This window comes from Arachis hypogaea, chromosome 18 (genome assembly GCF_003086295.3).
Source record: "Arachis hypogaea cultivar Tifrunner chromosome 18, arahy.Tifrunner.gnm2.J5K5, whole genome shotgun sequence".
NCBI classification, from domain to species: domain Eukaryota; kingdom Viridiplantae; phylum Streptophyta; class Magnoliopsida; order Fabales; family Fabaceae; genus Arachis; species Arachis hypogaea.
In genome coordinates this window covers 864,986-892,101 of record NC_092053.1, presented here as the reverse complement: position 1 = coordinate 892,101, position 27,116 = coordinate 864,986, and the positions used below count along the sequence as shown (strand labels likewise).

The 27,116-nt window shown below is 35.0% G+C and overlaps 3 protein-coding genes and 1 non-coding gene across 4 annotated transcripts; 2 read left to right on the top strand and 2 right to left on the bottom strand.

Moving 5' to 3' along the window:
- The first annotated feature begins 353 nt into the window (after positions 1–353).
- Positions 354–5,018, top strand: LOC112772672 (protein MLN51 homolog). Its single transcript, XM_025817642.3, has 12 exons — positions 354–1,410; positions 1,505–1,607; positions 1,783–1,994; positions 2,090–2,934; positions 3,245–3,356; positions 3,506–3,628; positions 3,712–3,767; positions 3,858–3,903; positions 4,114–4,185; positions 4,278–4,353; positions 4,464–4,546; positions 4,656–5,018. Exons 1-9 carry the CDS (start codon positions 881–883, stop codon positions 4,139–4,141), a joined length of 2,055 nt encoding a protein of 684 aa, XP_025673427.1. The 5' UTR covers positions 354–880; the 3' UTR covers positions 4,142–4,185; positions 4,278–4,353; positions 4,464–4,546; positions 4,656–5,018.
- Positions 5,019–5,157: 139 nt separating this feature from the next.
- Positions 5,158–12,103, top strand: LOC112770720 (uncharacterized). The gene is made up of 9 exons (XM_025815100.3): positions 5,158–5,990; positions 6,249–7,304; positions 7,433–8,021; positions 8,110–8,329; positions 8,541–8,597; positions 8,698–9,534; positions 9,630–9,869; positions 10,061–10,194; positions 10,426–12,103. Exons 2-6 carry the CDS (start codon positions 6,320–6,322, stop codon positions 8,941–8,943), a joined length of 2,097 nt encoding a protein of 698 aa, XP_025670885.1. The 5' UTR covers positions 5,158–5,990; positions 6,249–6,319; the 3' UTR covers positions 8,944–9,534; positions 9,630–9,869; positions 10,061–10,194; positions 10,426–12,103.
- On the bottom strand, positions 10,791–12,029 carry LOC112770721 (F-box/kelch-repeat protein At1g80440). Its single transcript, XM_025815101.3, has one exon. It carries the CDS (start codon positions 12,027–12,029, stop codon positions 10,953–10,955), a length of 1,077 nt encoding a protein of 358 aa, XP_025670886.1. The 3' UTR covers positions 10,791–10,952.
- Positions 12,104–20,053: 7,950 nt separating the features above from the next.
- On the bottom strand, positions 20,054–20,135 carry TRNAS-AGA (transfer RNA serine (anticodon AGA)). Its single transcript has one exon. It is a non-coding gene; the product is annotated as a tRNA-Ser (tRNA).
- Positions 20,136–27,116: the final 6,981 nt, after the last annotated feature.

Sequence of the window (27,116 nt, the reverse complement as noted above, 5' to 3'; positions counted from 1 at the left end):
CATAGAATTATTATTTTTCTCGTCAACAATTCAAATGTCCCGCCATTTGGTTCGATCAATATATCTGTTGATTAATGCTGAAATTTAATTGAGTTTGACACTGAATCTCACCAATGTCAAATATATGTTCGTTCAATATAAATATTTATAAAACTCGAATTACTTTTATTCTCAACAAACTATAATTAAAATTTGGTATTCTGTTAAAAACTGATTAAATAGATTAAAATTAAATCATATCTTATCTTATATCATAAAAGGATAAGTAATTTATATATTTTTCTTGTTGTAAATTATAATTAAAAAGATATGCAAACCTGTATAAAAAGAGGCTTGGGATGCACGTAGTTAGATATCTAGTCTCTACTCTCTACTCTCTACTCCTTGTGTTGTGGCCTGATCACTTCACGTGTCAGATCCCCAACCGCCATTGAATTCCCATAAATACCCTTCACAATAAGATAATTCCTCCAATAAACCACAACCCTGTATTCTTTTTTTTAGACCCTTCTTTCTCTTTCTTTTTGTTTTGTTTTGTTTCTTCGTCCTTCAGTTTCAATTGCGGAGACGACACACTAAAATCTCCCAAAAAAAATATCTAGGGTTTCGCCCCCTCTACAACCCGACTTCAATTCAATCTATAATCTTCTTCACCCTCCCTTCCTCAATTCCCCGTTTTTCCTCTTTACGCAAATCGTCTACTTTGTTTATCGTTTTCGGTTTCGGTTTCCAATTGGCTGCGATTTTGCCTCATTCGTTTTTGGCCTTTGCAGCAGAAAGCTTTTTTGTTTTCTTTTTTATTGAGTTTCACTGTGACGCGCGTTTTGGTTCGTTGCGCTTGATCGAAGTTTGAATTTGGGGGGGTTAGGTTTTGGCATTGATGGGCAGCGGTGGCGAAGAAGATGTTGAGTACGAGAGTGATCCCGAGGAGTCTAAACGAGCCCTCGGAATGCGGAGGAGGGTTGAGGCCAGTGACGATGAAGGTGACGCTGAAGCAGAAGCCGAACTCGAAGCTGAAGCCAAGGGTGCAGATCGCCGCGTGATTTGTTCCGATGTTTCCGACGGCGAGGGAGGAGTGGCCGATTACGATGAGGAGGAGGAAGAAGAGGAATTGGACGAGGAAGAAGCTGAAGAAGAATTGGATGATGAGGAGGAAGAAGACGAGGTGTACGAGGAGGAGAGGGGCATTGATGAAGGTGGGGGTGTGAATGGCTCAGTGGCTATGCCAAAGGGTTCTGATGGTGCTGATGAGAAACCCCATTTGGAAGAAGAGGATGAAGAAGAAGGAGGAGAATCAGGGAACAAGGATGACGAGGAGAAGAAGGAGAATGAGCCATTTGCGGTGCCCACAGCTGGAGTGTTTTACATGCACGATGACCGTTTCAGGGATAATGCTGGTGCTCGCCACAGGTATATTCACCCAAAAACTCTTTTTGAGTTTTAGCATCAACTGTGTAGTGCTTTAGAACTCAGTTAAATAATAATGCATTTTGTTCCCTTTCAGGAGAATGCGCGGTGGAAGGAGGCTGTGGGAGTCCAAAGATGATAGGAAATGGGGACACGATAAGTATGAGGAGATTACTTCTCAGGAAAGGCACTACAAGGAGGTGATCATATTCCTGACATTTATATCTGAAATTACAAGCTTCTGACATGATTTTGTAGTCCGTTAATCAAACTAGCTGGTCCATATGTTACTATCATCGTCTACAAATCTAATACTAGTATTTTTACCTTTTTCTTTAGTGACACTTTTTTTAATGCATTCTGTATACAATCCAGGGAAGGAAGCTTTCTAGGGGTAACTATAGAGGAGGGCGGGGTAAAAGTCGTGGTGTTGGTCGTGGAGGATATGCTCGAGGAAATAGGAAAGGGTATGAAAACAGTGGTAATCAAACTCAGGTTCCGAAAGCGGTTGTGCGAGGGAGAGGGCCACGGCGGTATGAGCCTGCCATGAAAAATGGTGATCAAACATCCCAGATGCAAAATAGACAGTGAGTATCACGTTAGCATTTTATAAGAATGGTTGGAGTCATGGTATGTTTAAATGTCAAGACTTTCTAATTATTGTTTTGTTTATTTTGCTAAGATCTTCTTCAAAGCCTTTTGAGAAAACTTCACATACTAGTTCAGGGAGAACCGCTGGATCTACCTCCAATTATGAATCAGATCCTGTGCCTGCTGCTAAGAAACAAGTGTCTTCGAATTTGAATTACGCATCTCCCCCGTTTTACCCTTCAGGCTCATCCAACAAAGAGATGAATCTGGCATCAAAAAGGGATGTCCAAACTGGCAGCACAAGCAGGAGTGGTCGTCCTGGAGTTGTGGAAGAGGGAGTTTCAGTTCAACAAAACAATGCTTTGCTTCGTGGAAAGAATGTTGTTGATACTACTATAGGTATGGATAAGCTGTATATTGAAGAGTCCATCAATCCGTCTGTTGGCAAGTCCTTGAACAGTATGCATGCTGTACCTCCTGGATCTTCTGGGGTTAATGCTTCTCAATCTTCTCATCCAAGGGCTCCATTGAGGGGTGGGGCAATTCCAGTACAGATGAATTTTCAGCCTTCTATTGCACATAATCAAGTGAACAAATTTGCTCCAACACAACACCAGTCAACTGTCCAAAGGAATCATGCACCAGCACGAATTCCAACCACTTTGCAAGCCTCTGTTCTGCAGATTGGTCAACGTCCTGGTACTGGTTCTCAAGCTTCATCTCCGCCAAAAACATCTGTGGCAATCAGTTCGTTGGATTCTGGAGAAATTGACGCTACTTCAGAATCAGGTAAATCCAAAGGTGCATTGGTTGGGAAGGGAAGGGGGGGTTCTCAGGGAAGTGGAAGGGGCTCTTTCGTTTATGGTGGAGCTATGGGGACTGCTGGAAATATGGGGGGTAATCATGGAGATCCAAACTTCCCAGCCTTCTTGCCAGGTTTGTTAATTTAGTTGCTATTTCATACTGCATTTTCATTTAGAACGTTTGATACAGCCTTCTTTTCGCAGTTTCTGATTTTGGTGTTGTAGTGGAACTTTCTTATGTATTAAAAAGTTATATAACATCACTAATCCATCAGATGACAAATTGTTATATACCATGTCCTAGCTGTGTACTTTTGTATTTATTGGAATCCCCTTGGTTTTGTTATATGTTTTCCCTTTGGATTCCTTTTACACTGTCTTTTTCTTCCAACTACCTACCATTATTTGTTTACTAACTTCAATTGGGATATGGTTGGACACAGTTATGCAGTTTGGAGGCCAGCATCCTGGGGGTATTGGAGTCCCTGCTGTTGGCATGGCATTCCCGGGATATGTTGCTCAGCCTAATGGTTTGGGAAACTCTGAAATGACATGGTACTGATATCAATTTTGGCATTTTATTAGTTTTTAAATGTTTGGAGGACTAGTATATTTGCTAAGTTACTGTTTTGGTCTGTTTCCTTCAGTTTACTCTTTCCATTTTTAGTGGAACAGTTGTTTACTACTTCCTTCTTTGGTTTCAGGCTACCTGTTTTGGCCGGTGCAGCAGGAGCTTTAGGGGCTACATACTGTCCACCCTACCTCACTGTTGACGGTGCATATCATGGTCGACAGTCAGGGCAGGCATCTGCAGCAGCTACTTCAAGGTTGGAATTATTATTTTCTTTCATATTGCGGAATCATTTACCTGGTTCTTATCATTTGTGTTTTAATTATTGTATATTTGCAGCAAGGAAACTGATGCTAATAAAGCTTCTAATGAGTGGAAGCCACCACAGAGAACTGGTAAGAAGACATCGTTTCTCTCCCACTTTGTTTACCTGTTGCTTTGGTTGCTAGTGTTAATTTATTACTTGTAACTTCTCTGTCTGGCAGAGCCTGTAAACGATGAGTTTGGACAGCGGCAGAATAAACCCCGCAGGCAAGTCCTTAGTCTCTTTCTTCTGCTTCTATTAATGCATGAATTTTCTTCGGGTGTTAGGGGTGGTTTTGGGGTAGGGTTACAATGCTCATGTTCATACTATTTGGGTATTGGGATGATTTTTAATTAGCCTGAGGTCAATGTCTAAATGAATGTTTTCATCTCAATCTTGAGGGGAAAAGTAATCTATGTTGGCTTTGCTCTATGCAGATACTCAGAGATGAATTTTGGACAGTGAAGTATTTTACATACGATGCAACTTGTTTGAATAAGACTATAAAGGTGAGCTACTTCCCTGTAGATTATTTTTTTAAGTTTGTGTTTTCTTGTATGATTGCAGTTTTTTTAATCTTGATAATTTTGTGTAACAACAGGCCTCCATCAGGCCCTTTGTTCTCCAGCATTTGCTCTGGAGTACTTTGGGCTGCAATAGGTTTCAAGATTTTTTAGGTAATTGCAAAACGAATATCTCCAGTTAGAATTTGAATTTCTTTACCATTGACTTGGGCTTTAATTTGCTCATGCACTACCTTTGTTTTTTGCTTGCATTCTGCGCCCAGTTCTATAACGCCTGTTGATGCTGTTTCCCATTTAAAGAAGTTGTTGCAGCTTGGCAGGTGGTAGTTGCTTGTGTAATTGTGCGGTAAGAATCACAAACATAGTTGAACTTACAGGCTATCATTATAATTCTTGCATTGAGTGCATGCATTCATGGGGAAAAATATCAATGACAAATTTTGCTTTGTTTACAGGTTTTTCTTGCGGTTTGCTTGCATTTTTAGTGAAGCATAACAAGATAACATATGCTGTGGCCTCTCTACAACTACTACTACTACAACCATGCATATGTCCAAAGAAAACGATATTTTATTTGCAGCAACTGATTGCTTGTGGGAGTTATAAGATTTCTCATGTTAGTGGGCTTCTTTTTATATTTATCTGCTATCTCGAATTGTGGGTTAAATTATTTAGGTCCACGGAGACATTTTTATAATGTTTTCGATTTTTTCCTTCTCTTTTATATCTAAGTATCCGTTTTTGACTGTATGGTTTTGCTATTGAGACCTGAGAAACCATCAAACCAATTTCCGAGTTATGCTGTATTAGCTATCAAATATGAGTTTGTTTTTTTTTTTTTTTTTGTTAATTATTAAATTATATCCTTCTGAGAATTGGCTTTACTTGAGTACTTGCGGTGTCGGTGAGTGAACATAACGTAATATGACCTCGCTATTTGACTTGTCTTAAAACGTCAAATGACGGTAATAGTCCTGATTCCTCAATATTCATCTACTTTCAGAATTTCTTTCCTCCAAAGCAATAAAGGCTCTGAAAAGTTTGTCAACTAATAATCAAAATTATAAATTTATTTTCCGCCGTTCGGATCAAGGGGTTTTTTTTCTTCTGGGATATTAAGGAATGTTGTTACGGTTTGTATAATAATAATAATAATAATAATAATAATAATGCTATACTATCTAGAAACATAGAAGAGGTGAAAAATGTTATCCTATTTTAAATGGCTTGAATAAGCTAAAGAAATGGAATGAAATAATGAAGGCTTACGTGAAGTGATTAATTATTGTGACAAGTAAACCACAAAAAATGCAGTTATTTAATTACTAATATAATATTCTTAAATAATCATGTAAAAAAAAATTAGACGTGAAAAAAAAGTTGTTATAAATGGAATTGGGAACCACTATTAATAAATCCTAATAGAAAATAGGTACTGGTTTAAACAGAAGACAAAAGTCAGAGCTAGGGGACCCGGGGTCAAATCCAAAATCAAAGCTTCCGATTGATCACACGTGTATGACGCACGTGCATATCACTTGCACTGAGACTGAGACTCGTGTTTGTCTTGCAATTCTGAGAGTCTTCTCTCATCAATCATCAATGCTTTCGTCCAGCTGAAAGTGATGCTCATCTCTCTCTCTCTCAAGTTGATAGTTATTGCAATCCAGAAGCGCAGATTCATTCACACTGTGTTGGTAATAAGTGTAAGCGATGAAGTAACTTCGTCTTCTTCTTGTTCTTCAAGAATCACTGTTCAAGCTGAACCACAGATCTTGAAAGCAATCCATGTAATCTCTCTTCTCTTCTCTGCCACAGCGCTTTTTGTTCCTTTTCTTGCTTAAGTAGCTTTTTTTCAGCTTTCTACATTTCTTCAAACGGTAATCACTTCCTTTTTCAGTTAGGAACAGCTAACACTATTTTCGGTTCTTTCTCTTTCTCCTTCGTTTATTTAGTAATCTCTTCCATATGGATTTAGGAATCTTGAAATGCGCATTAAACTGCTCTCAACTATATTATTTGTTGTGTGTCTCATGTGTTGAATTCAGAGAGCCTCTCGGGCTTCAAGAATCCAAGGCTTGTCTAGTGATAGGAACAAGATTATAGTTTAGGGTAGTAAATGGAGGAAATGAACAATAGAGGGGAATTTGTAGCAAAGTCTTCATTAAGGTCAGCGGCAAGTTTTAAATCAACATTATCTGGAAGATCATCCCCGCGAAATTCCCCAACCTTTCGGCGGCTGAATTCCAGCCGGACACCAAGAAGGGATGGGAGGACTAGTGTAGGTGGTGCATTGTGGTTGCGGAGCAATCGTGTGCTCTTGTGGTTGCTTCTCATTACCCTCTGGGCTTACCTTGGATTTTTTGTTCAGTCCAGATGGGCTCATAGCGATAAGAAGGAGGAATTTTCAGGCTTTGGAGGCAGGTCACATGATATTGATTCAGATGCTGAGCAGAGTCAGCGTAGAGATTTGATTGCTACAGATAATTCCATATCTGCCATGAATGAGACATTTAGAAATGAAGAATGGAATGATAAATCAGTAAATGTAGCTTTGGCCAAGAAAGAAGAGGGTAGTGCTCCCTCTGGTCGTAAGACAAACTCGAAGAAGAAGAGCAAACGATCAGCACGATCTTCAAGAGGTAAAGCTCGAGGTAGGAGAAAAACAAAATCAGAAGTTGAGAATAATGATGCAGAAGAGCAGGAAGCAGAAATTCCCAACACAAACAGTACATATGGATTGCTTGTTGGTCCATTTGGCTCAATAGAGGATAGGATCCTAGAATGGAGTCCTGAGAAGAGATCTGGGACATGTAACAGGAAGGGGGACTTTGCACGTCTTGTTTGGTCCAGAAGATTCATCTTGATATTCCATGAGCTTTCCATGACTGGAGCACCACTTTCAATGATGGAGTTGGCAACAGAACTTCTGAGCTGTGGAGCCACTGTTTCAGCAGTTGTGCTTAGCAAGAAGGGCGGTTTGATGCCAGAACTTACCAGAAGACGAATCAAGGTGCTTGAGGACAAAGCGGATTTCAGCTTCAAAACTGCAATGAAGGCTGATCTTGTCATTGCTGGATCAGCTGTGTGCGCATCATGGATTGGTACGAATGGATTATTGTGTCTGCATTATAATTTCTCATGTTTCTGTTCATAATTCCTCACTTAGATTATAATTCTCCTCTTCTTTACAAACCTAATTGAAAACGTTTATCTTCATAATTGCTTCCAGAACAATATATTGAACATTTTCCTGCCGGTGCAAGCCAAGTTGCCTGGTGGATTATGGAAAATCGACGAGAGTACTTTGATCGCTCAAAAGATGTCTTGAACAGAGTAAAGATGTTGGTTTTCCTTTCTGAATCACAATCTAAACAATGGCAAAAGTGGTGTGAAGAAGAAAGCATAAAGCTTAGATCCCACCCTGAACTAGTTCCATTATCTGTTAATGATGAACTGGCATTTGTAGCTGGCCTTCCTTCTACACTGAACACTCCTTCATTCAGTACTGAGAAGATGACCGAAAAAAGGCAGCTTTTGCGAGATTTAGTCCGAAAAGAAATGGGCTTGACTGAAAATGATATGCTTGTGATATCTCTAAGTAGCATCAACCCTGGGAAGGGCCAGCTATTACTTCTTGAATCAGCAATCTCTGTAATAGAGGAACCGAGACAATTGCCAGATGATAAGAAGATGAGAAAACTGAATATAAGAGAAGGCCTATCAACCCTGGCTCGAAGACGTCGTATCAGAAAAATGTTACCGCCGTTGAAGGATGGCGATGCGGTTCTGAAAGGTGCCTCCAAAAATTCTTTAAACAGGTTGCTGAATCTCAAAATAAAGTTCTACCACTTATGGCTGTGTATTTGTATTCATTTGTAATAATTATGTAAATCTTGACTTCCACAGAAAACAGGTTTTGTCTAGCAACCAAGGAACAATGGAACAATCTCTCAAAGTTCTTATTGGTTCTGTTGGATCCAAGAGTAACAAGGCTGATTATGTTAAAGGTCTTTTAAATTTCTTACAACAGCATCCGAACTCCTCCAAATCAGTTTTATGGACTCCAGCCACAACACGGGTTGCTTCGCTTTACTCTGCTGCTGATGTTTATGTCATAAACGCTCAGGTAGTTATGTTTAAATTATTTAACTTATAAAAATAGGTAATGCTAAGTGCATTTTTGTGCCACTAGGTGTATTTTTGTGCAATTGTATAAATACACTTGATTATTGGCCTAAATACAAGAACTATCTCCCCAAGAATTCACCTTCATGATGGAATTACAGAAATATGCTTTGATGTGTGAAGCTGTGGCTAATTGCTAAACTTGTGTATAGGGCCTGGGAGAAACATTTGGACGCGTGACTATAGAAGCGATGGCTTTTGGGCTTCCGGTATGATTGCCACTTGCTTTTACCTGCTTTATCAAGATTAAAAAGCTTAGGTGCTTTAAAATCAGTGTGATAAACTGTTGTATTGACTTTTGTTGAGTAGGTTCTGGGAACAGATGCTGGGGGAACAAAGGAGATCGTGGAGAACAATGTTACAGGTCTTCTTCATCCCATTGGACACCAAGGGAATCAAGTCCTTGCACAGAATCTCCAGTTTTTACTCAAAAACCAGTTGGCAAGGAAGCAAATGGGGATAGAAGGAAGAAAGAAGGTGCAGAGCATGTATATGAAGCAGCACATGTATAAGAAATTTGTAGAGGTTATTGTGCGGTGCATGAGAAGCAAGTAAACAAAATAATAACTTGGTGGCTCTTGCATTACTCTTAAATTCTTTCATTGGATTCGCATTACATAATCCTCAGTCTTCTCTGTATGAAGTGCCATTCTCGTGCTCAATCTATGAGAAAACATTACCAGCTCCCAAATTTTCTTTTATTGGTAAATAAATGCTCTATGCAATTCTGGAAATCAAAATTCACTGGTGTTTGACGTCTGAGTGTGATGTCTTCAAAAATTTTAATGCAAATTAATACGATTTTTTCGTTGTCGTTTATCATTGGCAGCACCCTTTTGTCAATGGTTTGCCATTGGTCAAGCTGCACCCAGATAAATGGTGTGTGTGATAAATACAAAAGAATATAATATTCCAATCCTTAGCCCTTTGGGACTTTGGGTTACTATAAACATATTAGCAACTTTTAGCATGAAGCGATTTATACTTTTTAACTCTGTTTATACAAAAATTTAGTCACCGTGTGTGTTATTATTTCACATAGTTTCGGGGGTTGGCTGAAGCAGTGGCTTTAGCAAACCCAACATATGCTGTAGCCATATACAACATCATCCCTGGACTTACTTTGCTCTTAGCCATTTCGTTTAGGTATCTCCATACTCACTACTCACTAGTTCCGTTCCGTTTATCATATCTATGATTCTCTACCGTTATGTACGTATGTATGTATCTTCACTTTTCAGATTGGAAAGTGGCAACCTGGGAACATCAGCAGGGAAACCCAGGGTTCTTGGAACTTTGGATGGAATTGGTGGCCCAATGATTCTTACCTTTTATAAGGGTTTTGACTTTTGACATTCACATTTGGTCAACCCATATTAACCTAACAAAAACTCACCACGTGGACTCACACCGTACTCAAATTTTGGGCTGTATACTTGTTCTTGGCTATGCTCTCATATTCAATCTGGTTGATCATTGAGGTAATTTTAAATTATAAAATATTTGAACATCAAGAATTTAACGGCAAAATATACAAATTAATGTAGTATCCATAAAAGATTAAATTAGTTCAACAAAACTACTTAAAATGAGTAATTCGTTGAATCTTTTGTCGAACTAATCTAATCTGTTATAGTTTTTGGGTTAGTGCCTAAATTTTTAATTGTACTAGGGAGTGGTGCCGTCTGGAGTAGCATGGGTTACGATAACGTGGTGCGTACGTTTGAAAGGACCACTCTATGCTTCCATTTTCAATCCCCTCCTTCTTGTTCTCATGGCAGTAGCTGGCTCTCTCAATTTGGGAAGGTAATGTCAACTTTATACTATTGAAAAAATTTCAAGTGTACCGAAAATACCGATGTTTTAGTTATTTTAACCGTTAATTTCAATTAATATATATTATATATTTTTTTTATAATTTAGATCAACGATCAAAACAACTAAAAACACCAATATTTTCGGTACACTTAAAATACTTCCTATACTATTTAGTTGGTATGTGCTTTTAATTATATTGGTATTAAACTTGTGTAATAGGATCAGTTAACAAAAGGGTCTCTCCAAGTTGAACCATTGGAGATCATTGCTACAAATGATTACGACATTACAGATAATTTGGACAAAAAAGAGAACAAATTCCAATTTAGTAAGGAAACACGAACTCAAAACCAATTTGATGTACGCTCTTTTTTTCTTAATGCCTATCCATGTGCCACTATTGAGTGAAGAAGAAAATACGTGCAATACAAGTCATAAACGTTCGACTTTAACTTAGAATGTTTGTCACCATGTATTACGGTATTAGCAATAGCCGTAGTTTTCTTTTCTGTTGGTACATAACACTATTTCCAACTACATACAGCTAGCTTAGGTTTCTCTCTAGTTAGTTAAGAAGGGTAAAGTTTGTATTGCAAAACGAGCACTCTATATATATATAAATACAGCTCTTTGTAAGCCAAACAAAAATTAACCGGAAAATGTCCATTGCCTTAAGCTAAGCAACCATAGGAAACAAAAATGTTGCTTCATATTTACGTAGACAAAGTACATTATAATACAGTACCCTAAATTTCCAAAAGGCAACCAAATTGGACATGGCCAGTGTAGTTTTCTGGGCTCGATAATTTGGCCCAATTACTACTCTTCAAGTCCAACAAAAAACCCATATGTGGTTGTCCGAAACCACTTGATCCAATTAACAACAATGCTCCTTCCCGCGCTTCCATATACGAAACATTACGTATTTCCTCCGGCACCTTTACCACCGTCTGCCACGTGTCACGCTTTAAGACCACCACCTCACCATCTCGGCAAATGAACAATTCATCATCACCGCCATCGACGCAAGTCCTAGGACAGGTGCCAGCATCCAAGAACTCTTCTTCCACTGGGCTCCACTGACACGTGGCAGCATCAAACTCCTCTGAGCTCTTCTCAAAGCGGCCCTGCATTTCAGTGCAGTAGCCGCCAATTATGCAGAGGCGTCCTCCCCGAACGATGGCTTTGCACTCGTCACGCTCTCTAGACATATCAGGCAGCGCGGCCCATGCATCGCGTGCCACGTCATACGCCAACACGGATTTCAGTGCATTCTTCTCGTCGTCGTGGCCGCCAGCAACGTAGACCGTACGATCGTTATCCGATGCACACGCAAAGAACGTTCGGGGCCCACCGGGCATGTCGGCCCCACGTCGCCACGTGGCAGATAGAAAGTTATAGATAAAAACTGAATTGGAAGCTTTCCAAGACTCTGGGTCCCACCCGCCAATAACAACAAGGTCGTACCCTACACCGGCTATACGACAGAACATGGGTAACCCGTTTGGGAATTCCGGTGCGGGTGGTAACTCGCTCCAATTACCAGTTTTGGGTTCCAACACGCTGAGTTGGTAAACCGGGTTCGTTGCTGCCTTGACCAGCAAGCCGGTTCGACGTTTGTCGTCGGAGTCAACTCTGGATTGAACGGCGACAAGTATTTTCTGAGTTTGATTAGCGGCGGTCCTTCTACGGCGAAACTCCGGCGACTGGATCTCGGTATTCCAGGCTTTGGAGACAGAGGAAACTGCTGGAAAGTTTTGATAAGAGATCCGAATCAAGCAATCTCGGGCTACGTCCTCAGGTAGAGCTGAAATAAGCTCCATGGTAGCAGAATAGAAAACAAGTGTATGTGTGTGTAGGGATCGGAATATAGAGAGAGAAGAAAAGAGAGTAGATTGAGGAGTAGAATTTAGAAATGAATATGTATATATATATTTTGAGGATAATGGGTAATGGTGTGTGGTGATGTGGTCATGATTGTGATTTTTATAAAGAGAGAGGGACGCACATGCTGCTTGCTTGGCGATAAGTTTCAATGAATAGCAACAAAAATAGAAAAAGGTGGGTCTTCTAGAAGCTTTTTGGCTACCGGCAAAGCAGAGTACTACTAGCTAGTAGTTATGCCATATGTCGGTTTCTGCAACTAATTCATTGCCATTGGTTTCTCTTCTCATTTTAAGCTCCATGGTTAGAATTCTAATGAATTAATAAAGGCATAAATAAATAATTGATGCTCGCTTGCTGATTGTTGAAGCGGTGAGGTGAGGTGATAGGATGTTGCCTTCTCTGTGGGCCTGCAGATTCCTTTGTTTGAGAGTATCCATTTTAGGGTATAAAATATTTAATATTAAATTAATTTTTTCCACCGTCTTCTTCCATACGGTAGCTACTAGCTTTCCCTTGTCTACAGTATAACATAGAAGGATTCTAGAAACACCAAACAATTTTGGTGTCAACGCTTCCTGGGCAAGCAAGGTATCATGAGATAATATCCCTCCTCCGTCATTTAATTTTTAATATTTTTAATATATATTTTTTAAATTTTAAATAAATTTTATATTATTTTATAGTTATTTTTAACACGAATAATTAATAAAATAATTGACATAAACGTTAATAATATTATCATAAAATCATATTTTATTCTATAAATTAAAAACATAATAAAAAGATTTTTGTAATATTTTTTATGAATTTTTTTTGTAAAAAAATTCAAATTCTATAAATTAATTATAAATATTCCAAAATAAAAAAATTATATAATGATTATTAATAAATTAATTTCATTTATGTACCAAAATTATATATTATTAATTATTCGTATTAAATTTAATTATAAAATAATAATAAATATATTTAAAAGTTTTTTAAAATTGAATACGAAATTTAAAAATTTTTTAAATTAAAATAAAAAATTTAAAATATTAGACACTAAATTAAAATTTAATATATAAATTTTCCTAAGATAACTAATTAACTGAGGAATGCTGTGGGGTAAAAAATACACAGAGGGTCTAGAATCTAGTGACATGCGAAGATGCGTATGATAAGCTTAAAGCGATCGAAGTGGGGTCTAGTTCCACCGGCACTCATTAACTGAAATACACTGTGAAAAGAATTGAAGAGACCCAAAGTTCCCCCCTACTCAAAATACGAGCAATTTAACTTTACATCTTCTTTTTGAAATGAATCTTTTCAATTTTTTTTAATAATGGAAAGAATAAAATATAATTTTTTATTATTAATTTTGTAAGTAAGAATAAAAATAAATATAAAAGAAAATAATAAAAAGTTAAAAATTACATTTTATACTTTTAATTTTTTTAACAATCGAGAGAATTTACTCTCCTTATTTTCATATCAAAATATACTCTTTTTAAACATATAATGTAGAGTTACTTAAAAGATACTATTTATTTAGAGATGACTCAGCTAGGTGTGGTGGCAAAGTCGTCGTAATAATAATTGAAGGGAGCAACTTGCATAGCCGCAAGTAAACGAGAGTAAACCGCAACTTGAAAACTCACAATTCACCCACAAACAACTAGCTCGCCAAGAAGCCAGATAAGATACTATGGCACTACTATGAGTATGAATTGGGCAAGTAGGCCTCCTTCATCATAACACATCAAGATACATAACAACAATAACAAAACTCCATATTTAATAATTAAAACATGAAATTGAAAAAATAATTCCGGTTGAAATTTTCTGTTCTCAGATCTTCGGTATATTTAGATCTTAATCATTCAAATATATATATATTAAATTATAAAAATTTAATTATTAAATTAATATTTAAAGAGATATTTATTTTTTTTTTGTTTTCTACAGTATTCTCAATCCGACAAGTCAAGACTTAATCCGTTGCAGATTTAAGTTCCATTTAAGAGTTTGTCGCTGAACAATAGGTTGCTACATGCACAAGACAGGATTCGAAACTCCAATATTTGCTTAAGCAGACGAGTGAACTAACCACTCGACCAACCCGAAATAGTTAAAGAGACATTTAATTTGGTCACCAAATTTGTACGAAGTCTTAATTTAGTTTCTAAAATTTCAATTGTCTCTGTTTAATCTCTAAACTCTACAGACATAATTCATGTTAATCTCTAGAATAATTTTTTATACATAAATATCAATAGAATGTTGACGTGTTTATTAAAATTTTTCTTTTCAAAATAAGTGATCGGATATCATTTTTAGGCTATTTAAACACAAAAACTAAAATTACGTCATTTTACAAGTTTTAGTGTAATATCTAGTCATCAATGTTTGCGTTTTATTAATATTTGTGTATCGAAAATTATTCTATATTTAGTGTGAGTCACTTTTGTAAAATTTAAAAACTAAATAAAGACAATTAAATATTAATTTTATTTAAAATATATATTAAAATATAAAATATAAATTAAAAATATATAAATATCTAGTAATTAATTTATTATGTATTTAAATTCTTTTATATTAAGAAGGTTGTTTTCTAATAAACTGACAAACAAGTGGCTGCTACCAAAGCATGGCCTTTTGTTTTCTATCCGACTCATTCAATCTTGTAAGAGATGGATGGGACTCCAAAGTCCAAACCAAAAGATCAGATGCAATTTTTCAAATGGGATCCATCCAGATCAACTGAAGAAGAGTTCCAATTACTCTTTTCCATGGACGAGGCACCTCAATTAGAAAGAGTTCAAGGAAAAGTTCAACTTGATCTGACTGGGGCATCATCGTTAATAGCGTGTGGCCCCTACTTTAATTAATAAGTTGTGTATTTTCTTCTAATGCCAAACACAGTGAATAGTGTTGACCCCTCTTCCTTTATTATTACATTAAGATAGATGTCATAAATCATGCTACTATGCTAGTGTAGTGCCTTTTTTGTCCTCGTTTAATTATCACGCTTAATCAAGACTTTTCCTTCATTAGCCGTGTAATTCTGGATAATAATATTAACATATTGTTGAAAAGCAAATCGTTGCGTATAGATAAACTTGAAATCATATGCCTAAACAAGACAAAAAACAGCCCTTTTTCTCTGAGTAAAGTATATTATTTAAGCGAACCATTCAAATAATTATTTAATTAACCGAAGTTAATTGTAAATGGTAAAAACCCATATGTAATTTTTTTTATGTAAATAGATATTTAAAAATTATTAAATAATTTAATAAATTTAATTAAATTATTATTTAATAATTTTTAATTATTAATTTTATATAAAAATAATTACACACAAAATTTCATCTTTAATTTGTAAATAATCATCATCGCTCGTTCATTAATAAGAATTAAAAAAAGTATAGGTATCTAACAATATTGGTAAACAATATAAAAATAATAGATATATCAGATATTTATTTCAATAGATGTATAAATAGTTATTCTAATATTATGATTTAGGTGGTATATAGTTGTTTTTATTTTATTAGTAGTTGTTCATGTTGTTCAAAAAAATTATTGATTACCTAACACCTTTCTAAAAATTATGAGTATTCATGGATTTGATTTGTATATTCGCAGTGTTTATCCGAATCTAATATGAAATTGTGGATATAGAGCCGATCCACACACTAATAAAATCGAATTGCAGATTTTATGTATATATCACATAAAAAAAAAAAAAAAAAAAAAAAAAAAAAAAAAAAAAAAAAAAAAAAAAAAAAAAAAAAAAAAAAAAAAAAATATATCCAAATCTATACTCGACTAATATAGATCTATATAAATTAAGTAAAATTCTTTTTTATTTTTTTATTTTATAAAAATAAATAAGTAAATATTCTTTTTATATTTTATTTTAACTAATAATTATTATATATTATATTATATTATTTTATTATTTAAAAATATTATATTTGATATTACTTTAAAATAAATATATTTAAAATAATTTAAAAAATTATTAATATTTTTTAATAAGTTTTTAAAAAAATTTATATTTTATACATATACTCTTTATGTGATCCGATCTGTAAATGTATAAATCGAATTTAAATTTAAAAATTATAAATATTATATTCAATTTAATCCAATAATTTTAATTTAGATCGAATCAAAATTTTAATTCTGTCTAATTGACTAATCGCATCCAATTCAATCTGTATTCACCCTTAATAAAAATGAATTCAATAACTAGGATGAGGATGTGACGGTTGATGGATGCAGGGATGGGATGGAAAATTGGAAATATTGAAATTTGCATGCACAGACAAGGATAGCGAAGTCCACCACATCAAAATATCGATGTGATTTCAACTTTATCTTTAATTATTTTAACGTGTTTTATTTTGTATTGTTTTCTGAATTTTAGTATGTTTTTTAAAATAAAAATTTTAATTTTATATAAATTTAATAATTAAAAATTATTAAATAATTTAATAAATTTAATTAAATTATTATAATCCCGATTGAGGTTTGGAAGGGTCTTGGAGAAAAAGGCATTAACTGATTAACCAAATTTTTTAATGAGATTTTAAGGTCAAAAAAGATACCTGATGAGTGGAGAAATAATACCTTGGTACCTATCTACAAGAATAAGGAGGATATACAGAGTTGCGAAAATTATAGAGGGATTAAACTTATGAGTCATACTATGAAGTTATGGGAAAGGGTGATAGAACGGAGGTTGAGAAAAGAGACACAAGTAACAGAGAACCAATTTAGATTTATGCCAGGAAGATCTACCACTGAAGCGATATACATATTAAGAAGGATGATGGAGAGGTATCGTAGTAATAAAAGGGATCTACATATGGTGTTTATTGATTTGGAAAAAGCGTATGATAGGGTACCAAGGGAGGTCTTATGGAAGATTTTAGAAAAGAGGAGAGTAAGGATCGCATATATTCGGGCAATTAAAGACATGTATGATGGGGCTACAACTAGTGTGAAGACTCAAGGTGGTGTGACAGAGGAATTTCCTATTGGTATAGGATTACACCAGGGATCATCCTTAAGTCCATACCTTTTCACATTAGTCTTAGAAGTACTCACAGAGCACATCCAAGAACCTGTGCCATGGTGCATGCTGTTTGCCGATGATATTGTTCTTATGGGAGAGTCAATGGAAGACCTAAATAAGAAGTTGGAGTTATGGAGAGAAGCTTTAGAAGTGTATGGTCTGCGCATAAGCTGTAGCAAGACGGAATATATGGAATGTAAGTTCAGTCTGAGAAGGGAAAACCCCAATATAGAGGTGAAGATTGGAGAAAACATCCTAAGAAAAGTTAAAAGTTTTAAGTATCTTGGGTGTATCATACAGGATAATGGAAAGATTGAACAGGATGTAAATCATAGGATCCAAGCAGGTTGGTCAAAATGGCGGAGTGCATCTGGTTTTATATGCGACAAAAAAGTGTCTTTAAAACTTAAAGATAAATTCTATCGCACAGCCATAAGACCGGCTATGCTGTATGGTACGGAGTATTGGGCGGTTAAAGGGGAGCACGAACATAAGCTGAGTGTGGCAGAGATGAAGATGTTGAGATGGATGAGTGGTTATACGCGATTGGATAAAATAAGGAATGAAGATATAAGGGAGAGAGTTGGAGTAGCACCCATTGTGGAAAAGATGGTTGAATCGCGTCTCAGGTGGTTTGGACATGTGAGAAGAAGACCGATAGAACATCCAGTCAGGAGGGTAGATGAGATAGAAGATGGACAAAGGACGAAAGGCAGAGGAAGACCTAAGAAGACCATCCATGAGGTGGTCAAACGAGATATACATGTAAACGGTCTCTCTATAGACATGATACATGACAGAGCACAATGGCGTCGTTTGATTCATGTAGCCGACCCCACTTAGTGAGACAAAGCTTTGTTATTGTTGTATATATCGACTAAAATTTAATAAAATTACTGACCCTAAATTTTTCTATCTAATAATTTTCAAATATCAACATATTCCAATGCTTTCATTTATTGGTGCAGTTGCTTTCGGGCCATGGAAAAACCAAAAAATGTTCTGCATTATTGTATGTGTCCGTTTATATGAGTCATTACCATGATAATTCTTCTAGAAACATTTTGCCATAATAATTGCTTGGAATAGTCAATATATACTAATTTATAATAATAATAATAATGAGTTCTGCTAAGAGACGTAAGGAATAATTTTATACCAAAATATGTTTAATCGTGACAATCAATATATATTTTGGATGCACAGAAACTTATTTTTTTTAATGAATTATATTTTATAAATAACATACTTTAATTTATACTGTTCATATGTTTCACAATTAAAAAAACAAGTGTTAATATCATTATATATACTACAGGCCAAAGGGCACGGCACCACCATAAGATTTAAACAATCAATATGTTACAACGAACGTACGATACAGGGATATAAATAAACATTCAATCAACTTCAAGTATATACAAGTTTTTATACCATAATAAATAATATAAACTAAGATAACACTAAATATACACTAACTAATTAAATAATAATTTAATAAGGGATATCACTATCAACAGGATAATAAGGTACAATAATTATCCAATCTAGAAACATTTTTTTCCCTCGCTTCGTCAAAAGAGCTTCTTCCAAATTAATGGATAAACTTCAAATGTTCACAGTTGCCAACTCCCCCACAAAGTCTTCACTTAATTATTTAATTTTCATTATAAAAGTCTATATAAACTCATCAATAATGATCAGTGACCAACATGTAGACCCTAATTAATTTAACTATTTTCACCTTTTAGTAACGAAAGTGTACCTTTTAATTTTTTTTTTAAATGTTGAACCCTTAAAATTTGCGGAATATGTTCTCACTTTTTTAAAATGAAAATTATATAGTTTATTGAGCGATTTTAACATATATTTTTTCAAGAAATTTTGACATGCGATCGAGACACCTATAAATGACATATAATTTAAAGTAAAAATTTAGGTAAAATCATTTTTACATAAAGTTGATACCTTTTTATTTTATATTTGCATCATTAGTTATTTCTCTAATTTTTTACACTCAAAATATCAATCTTCTAATACTTTTCTTAACCTTAATATTAATATAAGGTTCTAGGAACTCTAAATATTTATATTCTTAACCTTATATTAGAGTTCCTAGGTCCCTACCATAACTACTATAATGGGATTATTATTTTCATGAAAAGCAAACCATTAAATGGAGTTTAGTAGCACAGCAGATTAGTTCTTAACCTACTGAGTTGGAGATACGGTGGGAAACTAAAATTAATATTAAAAAAGAAAAAGAGGAAATTAAGAGCATATGTTTAGGAGTTAAAAGAGTAAAGCTATGCTGCGCTTTAGGTCGGTAATGAAAGCCAAGAAGAAGTGTGAATTACGTAACCGACTTGGTCGTCCCAGTGACAGATATGAATTGAGTCTCTCGTGACTTTGAGTCACGTTGCAATTCCTATATACGGTTTTTAGACCTTGTACTATTCCTAGTTAGGCATACATCCAATCCAATACTTCATATTAATTATAGGGACTTGGGAAGAATGTTTCTTATTTGAAGCTGGGTTCTGCTAATTAATCTTAATATATTAGTTGGTTGCTTAATTAGCAGAGCTTAACATATTTACTACATTCATCCTAAAATATAACTTTATAATTTTAACAAATTAAGGGTAATGATCAATAACGCCACGCTATGTCATTCAATTTGTCTATCTAAATTTCTAAAGTTTTTTTTTCTTTTTTCCCTTTAGTTTGGTGGTTTACAAATTACAACTCAATAATTATGTTGAACTTGTGATGTTGTCGTGAACAAGAAGAATATGAAGAGAACGTGTTGTAGTTTGTTAATGATAATTGGCTATGTGTTTGTACATTATAGGAGGTGATTTGAATAATAATTTTATTGAAAAGAATCGTGAACGACAGGATTCGAACCTGCGCGGGCAGAGACCACATGATTTCTAGTCATGCCCGATAACCACTCCGGCACGTCCACCTTTCATATTTATTTTTCAATAATAAAATTTATTTAGCTTGTACAATAAAAAATGAAAGCTGAAAACCATGCATACACAGGATTTAAACTTGCGCGGATAGAGCCCACATAATTTCTAGTCATGTCAGATAACCATTCCTACACGTCCACTTCTCATGTTTGTTTTATATGTGATTTCATTTTTTTGTATTTTGTAATAATTAATAAAGTAAAAAAAATAAAAATTGAAGAGCGTGAAGAGCAGGATTCAAACCTAGATAAAGCCCACGTGATTTCTAGTCATGCCCGACGAAAGTTATGCCTTACTTTGAATACGAAAACAAACATATCCTAACTACTCATCTCACATTCTCAACGATGTTTTCTTTGCTATACCTGCATGTGGAATTTTCCTTTTTAGTATTCTGCATGATGAATTTAATGGGAACAATATCAAATTGTTTATTCTATATTGCTATCTAAATATTTCTTATACAATGGGTCTCATGCAATATTCAAAAGCCCAATTTCTTTTAGTAGTCTAGTTTATTTTTTTTGTTCACAGTCCAGTTAAGTTATTAGCGATTGATGTGAATATTGGACTATAATATAGAACTCAGCCCACAATTACTAGCATAACAAAAATAAAAACCTATAATGAAAGTTGCACAATTTGTTCTATAAATATTTGGTCATTACTCTACGCACACCAAAAATTAATAAATAAATCATTATATATAAACACCTTCTCAGACAGCAGCAAGAGATCATGTTTAAGTTAGTAAGAGTTTAAACAAGTTTTTAATAAATTGGATCTAAAATATACCTGAATATATAACAGCTTTTAGAGCAGTTTTACTAGTAGATGAATGTTTTTTTTTCTATGAAGTTATTGAGATATCACTTCTAAATTAATAGGAGATATTTTAAGGGTTAGTTTTCGTCGTATCCGATCTGTATGAAGTCTGGTCAAAATAGGTAATATCACTTTTTTGAATGAACTTTAATTTTTTTAGATCTGACTTTATTTTGAATTAAGATATAAATAATTTTTTAATTTACGTAAATAAATATTAAAAGTTTAAATTCTATTTTTTATATATGCAGCAAATTATTTGCCAACAGCAAATCCATTAAATAAAAAATTAGGAACACATATTGCATATCTTGTATTCAAGGAAGAAATGGTGGGCCACAATCATCGACCTACCCCAGGCCCAATTCGGGGCCCATTCCTCACAAAATCGTACAAACTTTGTGACATACTCACTCACTGGAACAGTTGACTTCAACCATAAGATGATAAGAATGCATTACTTGTCAACATGTGATGTCAAGGACTCATGAATGCTTTGTCGTTCGAACATCTCCAATTCCATTGTTGGGATTCATTTTTCTTACTATTAACTAATTTTGACAGTACTAGCTACTTAATTGGTACTTGGCTCATTTACTTTTTCTACCATTTTTTCTTTGAACTTGTCATACTTATTCTATTTATAATCAAAACATATGAATAATCAGGCAGTCTATAGTTGCAGAAGTCATATTTGCATCGACTTTTTATATTATCGTCAATCATAGATATTGATTTCTTTGTTAATTATAATGACGAATTTCTTTTGTTTCTTGGCATTGATAATGATTTAGCATAATTATTAAAGCCTAATAATAGTAACTGGACCTTAATAGGCAATTGAAGTCCTTGTGTGGACCTAGCTAAGACGACCTTATATGATCATTTGTCGTTGGTATTTTTTAATTTATCTTTTAATAAATTTTTTAATAATTTATCTTAATAATAATAAACGGGCAAAGCATGGGTATGATCTTGTGTGTGTGTGAAACGAGTTACATTGGCAAGATTGCGGAAGAAATAAACATAGTTTAGTGCTGGACAAAAATTATAAAGAAGTGGAAGAAATTAAATTCAACCAATATAATGATTATATAAAGAATTATTGTCCGAAATGGTGTGCTAGCTTGAAATGTAAAAGAAGTTACTAAATCCTAATTGATAAGAATTTCCCGAATCATTCTTTCTTACCATTACTTCGGTCTTCTAGATAAAAGGTAATGTTTCAAAAATTTCGAAACACATACACATGCACGTCAGCGTGTCACTTTCGTAATAAAAAAGAGCATAAATTGTACCAGACAACCTAACATTGAGACAAAATTTTATACACGTTTTTTAGGTGAATTGTTGGACTACAAATGGGGATTTTTTATTTTAATAAATAAAATAAATATAATAATTATTAAAATAAATAGCTTAAAAATTTATTATCGAAATCCGTCACTTTCTTATTTTGTTTATATTGTAAACGAGATAATTTTATACGTATCTTGTTTACAGTGTAAACGAGATAAGACACGTGGACGTAACACGTGTATATCTTGTTGACACTGTAAATGAGATACATACGTGAAAATTTATCTCGTTTACAGTGTAAACGAGATAAGAGAGGGCGACGACTATATATACAACTCGTTGACCGCGTTTGACCAAACACCAATTTAAACTTTTCAACCACTTTCTCCTTACCCCTTCCTGAATATATAATCGATAAATACGACGATGGCGCGCGTAGCTGGTGACAACAGAGACATTAACAGGCTGAACGAAACTTAGTATTACGTCGGGGCAGCCGACTTTGCGGTTAGTTCTATTTTGTTGAATTTTATGCAATCCCATATAGATATATGTGTGTATGTAGTTATGGTTAGGGACTTAGGGTAGTCGTCAAGAACTAGAATATTGTTTGTATAGCTAGGAATAGGTCACTCGTAGAAATTTGAAATTCTCTTTTACTTCACTTGTGTTAAGTTGGTACTATATAATTATTAGTTTAAAATTCTATTTTATTTCTTTTAGTTTCGTCAAATTTATAATTATATTTTTTATATTTTTATTTAGTTATTATACTCTTTTTAGTTTTATAATTAATTTTTTTATGCCAAATATATTAAAATTAACAGAATGATATTTTTCTAAAAAATATGTAACTAAATATCTAATTATTTTCTTAATTATAAAATCTATAATTTATAAAAAATTATTTATTTAACTTTAATGTTTTTATACTGAAAATATCTAATTACAAAACTTAAAACAGTGCAGGAAATTAATAAAAAAAAATATAAAAACCTATTTAAAAATTTAGTGATATTATAAGGACCGTTAAACTTAAAAGAACCTATAAAAGTTTTAAAATTACTTATTGATAATTGTCAACATATATTTTTTTTCAGAGGCCTCGCCTTCTACTGTCCCAACGAGTGAGTCATATCCTTCCTCTATCCGATGCTATTGTCCCATTTCTGAGGGAGGCTGGATTCGACGACATGGTGCCTCTCAGGGATTTCACATTCGACAATGCCCTTATTACGGCATCGTGGAGCGATGACATCCGGAGACCCACATGTTTCATCTTCCGTGGGGTGAGGTCACTATCACTCTGCAGGACGTGACATACCACCTAGGTCTACGCGCCCATGGAGACTCTGTTGGGGATGCCATACAAATGTGTGCCATCGATGAAAACAAACGGCTTGCAATGCTTGAAAGCCTCAACACAGGATGGAAAAGCTAAAATACTTTATCGAACATGCCACAGTCACGTACTAGAAGGTGCCCATCTTAGTACAGTACTGCTCATAGCTCACAAATAGTTTTTGGAAAACAACTCTGCAGCGCCTGAAGTAGTTTCGGCACCTTGTTGTATGACTCCTCCCAATTCCCGGAGATATGAGCAGTTGCCTTCTGCTTCGCCATCCACACTTTTCTGTAGGAGGGTTTGAAGTGATAGCTCTGTCGGACCGCACCTTGCAGGACAGGAATGCTGATGGAGAAGTTGGACTATATCAACGGCCAGATGACCTTGTAGATGAAACTGCTATCCAGCTGTCGATAGTCTTGGGGCATCATTGGTGCTAAACAAGTGTGCACTCCACCAACCCTCCGGACATCCCTGACAAAATAAAACAGCCATGTTTAGGCGTCATGGTTCAAAAGTACTTAATATATGGCAACCATAAATGAGTAAGTACGCTTCAATTAAACTTGAACTCACCAGTATCCAAGGTTCTGTCGAAGGACAACACGGAGACTCCATGGACAGCTATTTGCAGCTTGACGTCATTGCACATGGTACTTTAATCGGTCTAATTTGGTCACTCGGTACTTTGCACTCCGTTGAATACTGTAGTTCTTCACAACCTGCATCACTGCATCTATCTCAGTATTTGAATCTGTAGCCAACCTGAAACTCTACCCCACCATCTAGGTTGTAATAATCCTCCTCTCCCATGTTGGAAAACGGAGTACTCTCACACATGGTATCCAGATCTAACGTATGATAGTGACTTGGTACATCTGATACCGCCAGAATTTGGTGGGGGGAAGGCAAAACATAGCACACATACAGCTTCCTCGGTGGACAGTGGCAATGATTTCCCATTCTTTTGTGAGGCTTCTAAGGAGTTTTCTTACTAGGGTTTGTTCTGTTTAGTTTGTACCCATAGCATCAAGGTTGTTGATTATGATTGAGAATCTCTCAAACACTTCATCAATGCTTTCTCCATCCTTCATGTTAAACATCTCGTACTCTTTTCACAGCATATCAATCCTCGTTTCTTTGACTTGTTTAGTGCCTTCGTGTGTAACCTGGAGTTTTCCCCAGATTTTTTTGGCTGTCTTGATTCTAGACACCCCTCGGTACTCTTCAAAGCTGATAGCACAGTGAAGAAGAGATGCTAGCATTCAGCACATGTTATCTTTCATTCATCATCTTCTTCTTTTTATCACCATACATCAGCACTTATTTTTGTTGGGATCTTGGGATCGCTCACAACAATCTTCCATATGTTATAGTCAATGGATTGGATGAAGATCCTCATCCTCTCTTTCCAGTAGGCATAGTTCTTCCCGTTGAAGAAAGGTGGCCAGTTGTTTGACTGGCCTTTAGTGAGGGTATATGCAACTGTGGTTGTGCCCAAATTGTTCGCCATTGGATCTTTGCTCCAAGCGGTTAAGCTTGATTCTTGAGACCTTAGCTCCTTATACCAATTGAAGGTTGTAGTAGGCTTAGAGAAGGGGGGGTTGAATCTATGCCTTTCTTTTTGTTACTGAAATGACCCTTTAAAGCAAACTTTCAATTTTGATTCTGTTTGAACTCAACAGCGAAAAATTTATGAGAAAATTTATTTTTGTCTCATGAATATCAGAAAACAGAACATAGCAGAGAAGAGAGAAGCTAACACCAGCATGTATCCTGGTTTGGTTGCCATGTGCTATGCAACCTACGTCCAGTCTCCTCCACAACAATGGAAGAATTTTCACTATAGTTATAAGTATTACATACACCAATTCCACAGGATTGACACAATCTTTTCACACTCAAGTTCTAACCTAACTTGACATTGGCTATGCTAATACCCAACTCTTCACTCTTAGTACTAATCCAACTAAGAAAGGGATACCTCACAGGTACAAGATACAAGACACATACATACCTAAAGAAATCTGAAAATAACTCTAGGCATGCAAAATCTGTCCTCAACTAGTAGTTTAGTGAAAATATCAGCTAATTGCTCTTTTGATTTAACAAATTGAATGCTAATATTCCCTTTTTGAACATGTTCTCTTATTGAGTGAAATCTCACTTCAATATGTTTAGTCTTAGAGTGCAAAATTGGATTTTTAGAAATATTAATGGCACTCATATAATCACACAACAAGGAAATATTTTTAGCACTTAATTTGTAATCGTCAAGCTATGTTTTTAACCATAAAAGCTGAGAACAACAAGAAGAAGCAGTTATATACTTAACATCTGCAGTGGATAAAGCCACTGTTGGCTGCTTCTTTCTTGACCAAATATTCAAGGACTTTCCAAGGAAGCAACATAAGCATGATGTGCTCCTTCTATCAACTCTATCTCCGGCAAAATCTGCATCACAATAACCAACTGCAGAAAAATCATCAATCTTAGGATACCATAAACCAAAATTAGATGTGCCATGAACATATCTAATGATCCTCTTTACTGCAGAAAGATGAGACTCTTTTGGTTTAGATTGGAATCTTGAACACATTCCAACACTTTGTATAATATCAGGTCTAGAAGAAGTTAAGTGCATAAGAGAGCCAATCATTCCTCTATACCTAGTCTCATCTACATCTTTCTCAATTTCTCTCTTATCTAATTTTGAATTAGGGTGCATAAGAGTTCCCATGGGTTTAGCATTTTCTATACCAAATTTCTTAACTAGTTCCTTGGGATACTTCTCTTGATGAATGAAAATACCATTTTCAGTTTGTTTAATTTGTAGCCCAAGGAAGAAATTAAGTTCACCCATCATACTCATGTCAAATTCACTTGCCATGAGTTTTCCAAATTCAGTGCAAAGAAATTCATTGGCTAATCCAAAAATTATGTCATCAACATAAATTTCGACTAGAATAAAAGAATCATTAGAATTTTTGATAAATAGAGTTGTGTCTATGGTGCCTCATTGAAAACTATTTTTTAAAAGAAAAGAGCTAAGTCTCTCATACCAAACTCTAGGAGCTTGTCTTAAACCATAGAGAGCTTTTGATCATTTGAAAACATGGTTAGAAAGCTCTTTATTTTCAAAATCAGGTGCCTGCTCCACATACACTTCTCTATCTATCACACCATTCTAAAATGCACATTTCACATCCATTTGATATAATTTAAAACCACAAAACGTAGCATAAGCTAAGAGAAGTCTTATGGCTTCCATTCGGACAAAAAGGGGCAGAAGATTCATCAAAGTCTATTCCTTCTTCTTGGTCATATCCTTGTGCCACTAGCCTTGCTTTGTTTCTTGCAATGCTACCATCCTCTCCTAACTTGTTCCGAAAAATTCACTTGGTGCCGGTTACTTTCTTTCCATTTGGCCTTGGAACCAATGTCCACACTTGGTTATTCTCAAATTCAAGAAGCTCATCTTCCATTGCCTTTACCTAAGATG